General features: G+C 42.8%; 1 protein-coding gene across 1 annotated transcript in view; it reads right to left on the bottom strand.

Moving 5' to 3' along the window:
* Window positions 1–11,279, bottom strand: part of PCSK2 (proprotein convertase subtilisin/kexin type 2) — a gene marked incomplete at its 5' end in the record, with an annotated part of 80,377 nt that overhangs the window by 17,148 nt on the left and 51,950 nt on the right. Inside the window, 2 exons of the mRNA XM_008948510.1 lie at window positions 4,424–4,599; window positions 7,904–7,992. Of these exons, the coding sequence (XP_008946758.1) occupies window positions 4,424–4,599; window positions 7,904–7,992 (265 nt within the window). The remainder of the gene's footprint in view (window positions 1–4,423; window positions 4,600–7,903; window positions 7,993–11,279) is intronic.

Below are 11,279 nucleotides of genomic sequence, written 5' to 3'. Positions count from 1 at the left end.
CTGTCTAGCCCCCAAAGTGGGGGGGTCAAGTCAGACTAGGAGTATGTAAATCATATAGCAGTGCTTTGTCCAGCTACACTGTACACAAAATACTACTACTGGCTCACGCCACCTTCTCTGAAAGGAGATATAGCCAGCTGTGCTCAACACTGCCAGCCTTCTTCTTCCTAGGTCCATCATCCTGGTTTCTTGTTCTGTTCTGAATTTGAGTCTGTATTTCTGCACCTGCAGTAAAATCCCTCCACAGCTCATCAAAGAAATCTATCTGCAAAGAGGTGACATGGAGTGACAACACCGAGCACACGAGCAGCCTCATCTTGGTGCAGGGCTAAGATATCCCAGGACAGCCCAGAATATTAAGCTGGTGACTTACTGAGACTGTAAAGAAACATATACCTTTCTCCCTAGACCCCATAACCTGCTGCTGATCACAGATGTGGCTCAGACAGAGTCTAGAGCCAGCTAATAAAATCTCATTAAGGAGATCCATTTTTTGCTGCTGGCAAGTGTGCTGAGACAGAGCACATTCTCTGGATCTTTCCCCAGAGAGAGCAGCACTAGCCCCTGTCTAGTCTGCCTGTTAGAGACTCCACTAATGGCTACCTGTCTGGGGTGCAGTCTAGCACAGTCTTGTTAGAGCTGGCAGCCAGCCTCAGATGCCTCACAGGAGAGGGGGAGTGCAAGACCCCTTCATCAGGCAGCTACTGGATACTCACAACTTTCAACCTAGTCTTTAAAAACTAGAAGTTGTATTAAGTCCTTTTCAATTACATCCCAAATACATCTTTTCTAGCAGCTGGAATTTGCACTAGGTAAGACAGTTTGCCTGTGCCAAACCAGAGCTGGTAATTGCCAGACTCTCATGGGTGATGTCTGTGTGCATGAAACTCTTTCAGTCCCTGTTCCCAAGCACCTGGTAGCTCAGCTGTGAGCTCCTCTATCTTTGCAGTGCAACTACCACTCTTCAGTGCCCCAGTCATGCTGCTGACTACTGCCCCTGAGCAGAAGTCAGGAGATAACCCAGGGAAGTGTGGACTGCACTAAAAACAAGTGGGATCATGGCTTAATATCAAAAAGCAGCTCGAGCCCCTTCTGATTACATGTATCACACTGACACCAAGCTCATGCACAGGCCATCCCCTTTTGTTCAGGCTGAGAAATGCAGTTAGTAAAAGAGCCCACAAAGGAGCTGTCCCTGTGATGGACAGACTCTGCTGTCCTTAATTATTCTATTTTAGTGCTGCCTTTATTCCTGCTATTTACCTTAAAAGCCAACAGCACACCTAAGTGAAGGTATGATTAAGTCAGAAGGCAAGAATTAGCTTAATAAGTCCCAAGAATGGGAAATGGAAAAGGAAAGGGAAGAGGATATCTCAGCCTTAGCCCACCTGGTTATGGCTGTGTGGTTTCTAGCCATAAAAACAGACATATAAACAAGTAGTCCCACAGTTTCTGCAGTTTTCATCATCTTATCACTATCAGGCGACTAGTTACCCCCAGCATCACAGCAGCTCTGGAAGGAGGACTTCAAAAGGACATGATAGTGCAAGAGAGTTTGGGGAAAGGATGAAACTATTGTCAGTGAGTTTCTTCTTGTGCCAAGTTCTCAACTGTGGTGGCAACAAGGTAAATGTTACCTGTATTTGCCTACTCACTTAACAGCATATCCCCCCTTAAGATATTTTTATCATTCCCACTTATTTATTTTGAGTTTATTGCATTAGAAGTAAGGATATTAATATTGCTTTGTGCAAGAGATCTTACATTTCCTTTCAGGGCATTTGAAAGTATTGCTTTTAGTTGAATAACACATTTTTATTCTCAGCATGTTGCTTCCTCCTTGCAAATATTTCAGCTTCATCACTCATTCGTGAACCATCACACGGGTGAGAATCAGCTCTAGACTGAGAAAAAGAATTCCTACATTTATTTGCCTCTCAGTTTATAAAAGATACTTTTTAATAAGAGGGAGGTTTCTTCTGAAAAAATGATCATAAATTAGGTTTACATGTGTACAGTCAATAGAGAATTTGATGCATATATTATAGATGTAAGCAGGTAAAAGGGCATTACATCAAAGGCTTCTTAGTTTTCCTTTACATGCAGAAGAGTATGTAGTGTTTTTTTTCACAGCACCAGGGAGGGTATCCCAGCATCCAATAACATCTTGAAATGTCTTTAGAAAATCTGTCTCTCCACAAAATGAGATCAGAACAAACTACACCCAAAAAAAACATTCTATGACAGGAAATGTAATGGCCAAAATTAAGTATAGACAAAGCAGCAATCACAACACAAAGGGAGTTAGTTGGGGTAAAGCTGTTTCTTCTTTCATGCACATCTTACCAGGAGATAGCTGGGATATTGCCACTATAAAATTAATGCAATTGTCCTTAGACAACGATGTCTTAGGCAGAATCCAATTTCATTTCTTCTGTTAATTCTGCGATGGCTGTTTGACAGAACTTGTTTCCTAACACAGGCTCTCCTGTTAATTTTATGCTTTCTGATAAGGTACAAGAACAATCCTTCCCAGAGCACAGCTCACCATTACAGTTTCCTCTCCTTCATACAGGCATTCAACTCAAGAGATCTCACGGCCTCTTAATACTTTTGTAATAGCTTAATATTGTAACTTATTTCTTAAAGAGAATTACAAACAGTTCTGAGAAGAAGACATTTAAAAAGTAACATGTCCAACACTCTGAAGTATGCAGCTATGACTAGACAATAAAACAAAAAAATCCCTTCTCCTACAGTTAACATTCAAAGAGAAGGTTAATTCCATCATAACTCCACAAACCAAAGCATATGAGAATACGATAGCAAGTTAATGGAAAGACCTTTTTAAAGACCTATCTGCAAAAAAAGGACTACAATTTAAAATGTGCTTCTCTTGAGGGGTAAAATACCTCTATATTTAGTTTAGTCTGCATTCCTCTGCTGGGACTATTGGTGCCTTTTCTGTTACTTTTAAATCAGATCAGCATGGGAAGAGAATAAGACAAAAATTATATGGGATTTTTTCTATATTCTGTCTGCTCCAACCAACATTAGTGGAAGGAAGATCAAGTATCCACTGACTATAAGACATGAAATATCTAAAAGTACATCAACTGTGCCACATATTTAAGAAAGATTTTCCCCAAGACAGGAGTATTTAAGGAGATCTTTATGGAACCACTAGATAAATGAAAGCCATGTGAAGAAACACAGCTTGTATAAGATGACTTCAGAAGGACTTCAAGCTCATCAGAGGTTTGTCAAGTTTATACAAAATGAGCAGACTCAGGAGAAATCTGTCACAAGTCTTTCTGTATTATTGCAGTACATTGCCAATTTTATGGGTGAGAGCATGAAGATGACTATAATTCATCTGTTATAGGCAAAACATTTGAGGCTCAGGATTTGAGAAAGCGATACATGCTTCACTACCTACTACAGCAATAGATTTAGTTATCACATCACAAAACTTGGTAAACTGAACATGGTGCTAACAGTGAGGTGGTGATGAAGAGTGGGAGAAACTGGCACAAGTAAGAGCAAGAAAGAATTTGGATGGAAAAATGAGTAATTTCAGTGCTCCCACACAAAACCACCCAGATGTTCTGGGGAATGTCAGATCTTTACTTTATGGAAACCCATCTACAATCAAACAAAGGGGAGAAGGTTCATCCCCCCTAGAACCAGGAGCAGCTGTGGTTGTCCTGGCTGCATGACACTGAAGAAGTAGAGGCAGAGCCATGCAAGGTTGTTTTGTTTGTTTTGGACTGATTTGTTTTCTTTTTGAGTTGTGGCACGCATTTTACCCAACCTTTTAAACTCAATAGGTTTAACAGAATCCAGAATAATATTGAGCATCTTTAACGAAGACCACAGACTGTCCCTAGAAGGAGGTGGAAATGTGGAATAAACAAGGAGCCTCCTGCTAGTGGGGAATATTATTCAGTGGACATCTGAAGAGCTGTGGTTCAATGACAGCTGTAACAATGACCATATATGAGTGACCTGAAAGACACAGCAAATCCAAACTGATAATTAAACTGGCAGCACACCAAACCAGACAATGCGATGTCAGTAGTGCAGCTGGCATTTTTCAACCTGGGGAATAATTACAGGAACAAGCTCTTCCACTTTGGCTGTGATGGCATATGAAAAGCATATGTAAGCTGGCTAAACATAAACACAGTTCCATGCAAGAGAGCAGGCTATCCTAAAACTACACAACAAAAGCAATGCCACATTATTGCAGAGAAAACATCAATGGACCTTGGAATAGGCTGAAAGTTGGGATAATTTCCACAACTGCATTGTGTTCTGCAGCATCTATGGGAGGACCATGTATTCCCAAGTCATGGGTTTGAGTGTGAGTGTGTACATGTCACTCTGCCCCAATGCCCAGATTATTTAAGAAGGTTGTTACCTTGTTCACACCATCTGCCATTGCTTGCAGTGTTAGCTCTCTAGGTCCATCCACAGTCTTCCCATTATCAGTTGGTCCCCAGCTGGCACTATATATATCTATGACCTGAGGCATATGACTGATAGAGGAAGCCTCAATTATGTCTGTCATAAATGGCTGGTCGAGCATCCGAATACCTGTAGATTTAATCAACATAACCATGAATAATGCATTGCCCAGCACAAGATGAAATGTCAGCACCTGGAGAAGCTCCCAAGCTGCAGATATTTTAACGAATACCTGTAGATTTAATCAACATAACCATGAATAATGCATTGCCCAGCACAAGATGAAATGTCGGCACCTGGACCCCCAAGTTGCACATATTTTAACTCACTGGCAGTTTCACCCACTCAGTATTTCTGCACTCACCATTCACACTGCACCAGGGTGTGTTTATCTGACAGGACACCAGCCCTTAAACACCCAGCCACAGCAGGGCAAAGCAGCCCAGAAAGAAAGAGCACTTTATTGTTAGCTTGCTAATGACATAGCATTTTCCATCTACTATAGGGAAACACTTTTAAAACAGTAATAGTCAGCAACATCAGCACTTCATAGCATTTAAATTATATTAATTGTTGGCCTGGTTTGAGCCAGAACAGAACTAATTCTGTTCAGTGCTTTTACTTTTCAGCTCAGTCTCTTCTAAGCGACTGCACTTCCCCAAGTTAACAGCATGTGTTTGCAGCCAGTGTCTGCTTCTGGAAGTGATAACACCCAATGTTTACAGCTGCTCCTAAGGACTGGTGGGCAGAAAGGCTCTTCCTTATCCTCGTCTTCAATGGCCAACGTCAGAGGAAGCCTTTATTCATTCTGCCTTTGATGCCAATCCCTGTGTTCCTGAATCCAGTTCCAGAATCCAGCTCCTGAATCTGGTTCCCATCTGCTGCTGAGTCCACTCTGGAACTTCCCCAGTGCCTGCCCACAGCATCAGGGTTGATGGTGATGGAACTGCCATCAGGGGGACTGAGACTGATAATGATTTTGTATATATTTGTATATGTTTCATTTTATTATTACTTTCTTTAAAGCTGTTTTACTTTTCCAATTGATAAGTGTCTCTCTCTCACCCCCTTCCTCTTCATCTTTGGGAAGGGATAGGAATTAATAGAGAGTATCTGTCATTTTTCTAGTGGACAGCCCAGCCAGAACCTTTGACAATAGTATTTAAAATAGTATTTTGTAACAACCAGGGGAAATTATTAAGGTCCTCTCCAACTCTAATTTATAGTGATGTGTTGACACTTCATTTGTTTTTCAAGTAATTTTTCTGTTTATTTTGGTTCTTGTCTAGAATTTAACCAGAATAGGGAAACACACTACAGAACAATTTTCTGGAAAAATATAATTGTGGCAATATGAAGATGCAATAGCAAAATATGGCCAGTATTTGGAGAAAAAAGGAAAGGAAAATCTGTTTTCTTTAGCCCTTACTGAAATAGAAATCTAGTTAGAGTTTAAACAATAAAATCCTAGGACATGTCAGCTTCCTAAAACCTCAGAGTGTTGTCCCTAAGCAAGCCAGAGAGTGTGACAAAGACAGCAGTGTAATATCTCACAGCCATCATGCCCCACCACAGGACAATTTCACTGGTAGTCAACCTCTCAGTGGCCTTTGGATGAGACCTGAGGAATCACAGATACATTCCAACTCTCATTTGTAGCCTTGAGTTGAAGCTCAGTTTTTCCCAACAGTTTTAGGACACAGACAGGAGAGAAATCAATGCCACAGAGCCAAGCTGAGTGAGTTGCAGCAAGGACCCTGATTTAGAAGCCAGTGCTTTTATTAAATTCAATACAAAATCCATGTGCCAAATGTGAGGCTGGAAAAAGTGGTATGAACTTCAAACAGAAACCAGGCCAAAGCTGGATATTCTTGATCTGACCCAATGAGTGAGAAATCCCTTTACATGCTTGTAAAACAGACATCTACACTGAAACCACAGAATTAATTATTGACCCTGGGGAGGTGGAGGGATAACAGGAGGGGCCAAGCCCTATGGCTTAACTTTAGGGCAAGAAGGAGGTACAAGAAGCAAAACACACTATGCCTCAAATCCTTGGCTACCAACTTCCAATTCCACTTGGAGACATGGACCCTGATGTCAGCGGCAGCCTGTGAGCTCTAAGGAACTTCCAGGTCCCCACTGACCACGGGGTGGTGCTACCGGTGCACATTGTCCTCAGGCAGGAGAGCCTGGCACTTCCAAAAACCTGTGGGCATCTTCCTAAGAAGTGGACAAGTATGGAAGATTGTTGGTAGGCTGTTGGTCATCAGAAAAGGTCTCCACCCCTGGATTTTTGAGCAATAAGCTTGAAGTTGTAGAGTTATAACACAGATGAGGGATGGCCAAACTCCCGTGTCTGGATTCACATTCCTCTAAAAGTAGCTATTGCCAGACTGTGGAATGTCCCACCCCTGGGGGTGACATTACCATTGCTGAACTAAAAGGACAAACAGTGGACCTGCCTAGGCAGTTACTAACTCTCAGTGATATTTCTTGGGGTAACAGCTCAGCAAACGTTGCTTGGTGCCCTTCTACAGTGGACGTTCAGCTATCAGCTGTGCAGGTGACAAGTGAAAAGTAGCCTTCCCCAGGTTCTTCTGACATCATGGTGAAATGGACTGGTCAAGCAGATCAGAGCTACCCATGCACATACTCTGAACCGTTCCCAGGAAGCAATGGGAGCATCCACACTGGTGTTTTGGTGTGGAATTAAAGTGGCATTCATAAGCTTCTATCTCTCCTTGCTGTGCTCTGGTTCTCATCATGGAACAATCTTAAGAGTAGGAAAACTAGATTTCTTCAGATTAAGCTACACTGACACATGCTGTCCCAGAGCCTAACTCACTCCAAGCACTGTATTCAGTCTGTCAGTGCAGACAAGAGCTAGTTAGAAGTAAAAACACCCAACATGCCTGAGGTGAGAATGCTGGGTGCTAGGCACCACCCATTTCATTCTCTGCATCTGCTCCTAGCACTCTGCACTGCTTGTTAAACAGAGGAAACCAGTGACCACAAGGATTTACAGCACTGCAGGCTCTGCCTGGTGAGAGCCCAAAGAATTAGAGCAGCACAGGATTTGCCTTTTCAAATAGTTTCTTTTTTTTTCAGGAATTTATATTTTACCTCCTGCAAAATGGGATTTCTCACAAATGATTCTGCAGCTACGCAGGGAAGAAGCCCTGAAAATCAAGACCCAAACAGGAGCAGAGCTGTTGCTTTGCAGTGTTATTAAGGAGGCTGTATAAGGCCCTCAACTGAAAAGGAAAAACCATGGAGAAATTTCTCTCCCCAGCTACTGTGAAAAGCAATAAATGCAAGGCCCAGTGTCAACCTGCAGTCCTGTCCTGGACAACGCTCCCTGTCTCTAGGAGAAGTTCTGCCTGAGGCACAGTGGTGTGAGGACCATTTACACCTTGAATTGTGACCCTACCTGCCACCTTGGAGTTGTAGGCAACTCCCACGCCGCAGATGTTGTTGTTGGCAGCAGCAGACACCTCTCCTGCACACCTTGTCCCGTGGCTGCAAAAGAGAAGACAGATATCACATGAACCTCAGCTAATGCATGTGCTCAACTGAGCTGGGTCACCAGAGCCTTGGTTTTGCCATGTAGTCATCTCCCAGCGCTTCAGAGGACAAACCATCACACAGCAAGCTGTTGAGTGCTGTGCTTGGACACTCATGAGCTCATTCCTTGCTGAAGCAGGAGATAACCAGCATCCCCTCAGCAGTATGAGTGATGCTTCTTCTGAGGTTAACATGCATACTTAAGCTTTGTGCAGTTGTATAGTTATTCAGACCTTTTCTTTTTAACTGTCAGTTTCTGCCTTGTTACCAACCATTAGTCAATAGAAACAGGCCCTTGACAGAAAGTATAAAAATAAGATCAATATTAATTCCTTTATTTTTGTGACTCGACAGCATGACACCCATTATTGTGAATCCCACAGGACCAAGTCTTTTGGCCTTTTTGCTGTTCAAGCATATGCAAGGAGCCCATCCCTACCCAGAAAACAAATGCTATGGAAAGAGGTAGGTGCAATATCAAGCTGGAGCAGCAGAAGGGAGCCACAATGGTCTCTGCACTCCTCAGCAGCAGAGCTGTGGCCTGGCTGGCCAAGCCTAAAGCTGTCTGGACCCAAGGGCACACACATCCCTCTCCTCCAGTGCCTAATTCCCAGGAGAAGTGACAAGGTGCTCCAGCTGCCAGCTCACAGAGCTGCTGCTTTCTGCTCAAGTAGGAAATGTGTCTGCTCTGACACAGAGGTCCAGGTTTGGGCTGCCACACGTCAGTTCAAGAACACTTGGCAGCTCTGAAGAGCTTTACAGCTCTTAACAGGGACCCTTTAACTGGCAGTGGCTCTGAGGCAGACCTGCAGGAAGGCAGATTGCATTTTCCTTTCTCCTAATTTGTCATAGAAATTAAACCACAGAGAAGATAAATATGGACAATATAATCTAGCCTTAAAAAAAAAAAAACCCAAACCACAATAGCACAGCAGCAGAGAAACTAGTGAAACCTGTGCTGCTGTCAGGTTTTTTTTAAGTTTAAGATGTTTTATTAATGTGAAGCCATCCCACTGCTCACATCAATCCACTCTGGCACTGCTCCAAGAGCCCACAAGGACTGGTGCAATTAGCAGTGCTGTATCACAAAGGGTGTATGGAGTACCAGACCAGCCATCCCGGGAGGCAGCACCATTGCTTTGTTTTAATCATCTGTTTTTTCTCTCTCTCCCTTCAACCACCTCTAGCAAAGGTGAGGGTAACATTAATAAAGGGGTGAGAAGCAACACATTCTCTCTCCTGCTGTGCTTGGAAGAATATATTTTTCAAGGCAGCTCCATGGAAGAAATGACTGGCCTTAAACCTACACAGAGTCTGGATTGTCAGAGGGTGAAGATCTCACGTGGGTTCCTTTTACAAAGGGGGCCAAGAGGGAAACAATACAGATTTTTTTTTTATTCAGCTGCTGGAGAAACTCCTTTCAACAATCATGCAGGTTTTCCCTCATGCCCTTGTTCAAGGAACTGTGACAAAAATATACTGCTGCCAGGCATTCATTATCTAGTTACCTGTGGGCTAGCTGCAAGCCACAGAGCAGAATAAATAGCTGGTTTTAAATTGTCTTGACTGATGCTGGGGTGCAAAAAAATCGGTAACACTGCCTGGAAAGCTCTGTCTCTCACAGAGGGAAAAACTGTATTAGGACCTTCCTGGTGAAATGATTTTATCCGAAGGTCCTCTCCCTCCCCTCCGCTCCCCAGTGCACTGTCCCACATACTGTAAGCTGCAAACAGATCTGTTCCAGCAGCTCAGGGTTTAGATACTGTGCTGCCAACCAAAGGAAAAAATCACATGTGAGTTAGTGGAGACACATTTGGTTGAATTATTGATAGCAAATAACAGACTTTTCCAATTTAGCCCTATTTGCTGTTCATGTATCATTGATAAACCCATTGTGGTTTCTACCAAGTGACCCATGTCATGGGCACAAATCACAACTTTTCTCTCTGACATTCACCTCTTCACTATTATTTCAATGTTTAAAACAAAGGGACAGAACAAAATTAAGAATATTTTCACCTATGAACAAGTTACTTCAAAGGTAAAACATATATTGGCACATAGAACAAGTCATATATTAGCATGTTAAGCAAGTTTTCCATAGGTATTATATAAATGTAAACATTTTACACAAACATTCATGAAAAACTAAGGTGGGGAGAGTGATCCAATTGAAAAACAGTTTTGCCTCCAGTTGGTTTAAATAACATATCTGTACTAGCTATGAAAATTTCACTCTGCTTCCTCTTTGAAAACCATTTATGTTTCGATAACCCACTGGCAATGCTATTGTGCATGCCCTTCTAGCAATGTATTTTTAAAAGGGTCAGAGGTGGCATAGAATTTCATTTAATTTTTTTTTTTTTAATCTGCCTTGAAATGCTTCTGCAGACAGCAAAGGACAGGACCCATCCCTCCTAACCAGCTGTCCACAGGGCAGGGCTAGGCAGAGCTGCACTTCCAGTAGCTGGGACAATCTGCCTATCTTGACCACTTTGGTCACACTGGGCAGCAGTTAAATATGCAAAGCTCAGAGGGACACTTTCACGGGGCAGGTGCCACCCCCTTTTTACTCACATGGCATTGTCAACTCCTGAGTGTTTTAGTGCTCTCACTTTGCTCTGGGGAAGGTGCCACCCTGCCTGCATCCAAACACGCCCAGAACTGGCAGCAGCGCCGTGGCTCCTCTTTGACTCTTGTGTCAACGCTGCAGGTAGACAGAGCTGCTCAATCTGTTTAGACAAATTCTCAATGGTTATGTTGCTTCCATGGTATTGATTAAAAACGGCAGAGGAGGGGAGCAGGTGTTTTTACCCTGTTAATGAACGCTGTCTGGAAGCTGAGGGGAGTGCTTCCCTTGACTCAATCGCATTTTGTTTGGATCCATAGTAAGTAAGGGCCATTTTTACCTCTGAACAACACTGGTTTTCAAGATAGTGAATAATTTTTTTTTCCCAGCAAAATCTTGTCTGAGTGACAGAATATACAAAATACAAAGGGGTGGAAATGACTATTGGTTATTTGTATCATGACAGAAATTTGTGATCTTAGTGCTCCGAGATGGGGATCCTTGATTTGTGCCTTCTGCATGCTCACAAGAAAACAGAGGGCTCTACAGAAAGGCCAAGCTACTGCTGGCTCCTACTGGTACCTCCACACTGCACAACATGGCACATGCCCAGATACTGACTGTGGTCCAGGAGGAGTGGGTGTTAAAATCACAGGCAGTTCCCAAAGTGGTT

The sequence above is a fragment of the Merops nubicus genome, unplaced genomic scaffold (genome assembly GCF_000691845.1).
Source record: "Merops nubicus isolate BGI_N331 unplaced genomic scaffold, ASM69184v1 scaffold2741, whole genome shotgun sequence".
Taxonomy (NCBI): Eukaryota; Metazoa; Chordata; class Aves; order Coraciiformes; family Meropidae; genus Merops; species Merops nubicus.
Note: the sequence above shows the minus strand (reverse complement) of the source record. Positions and strands in the feature narration are given on the sequence as shown.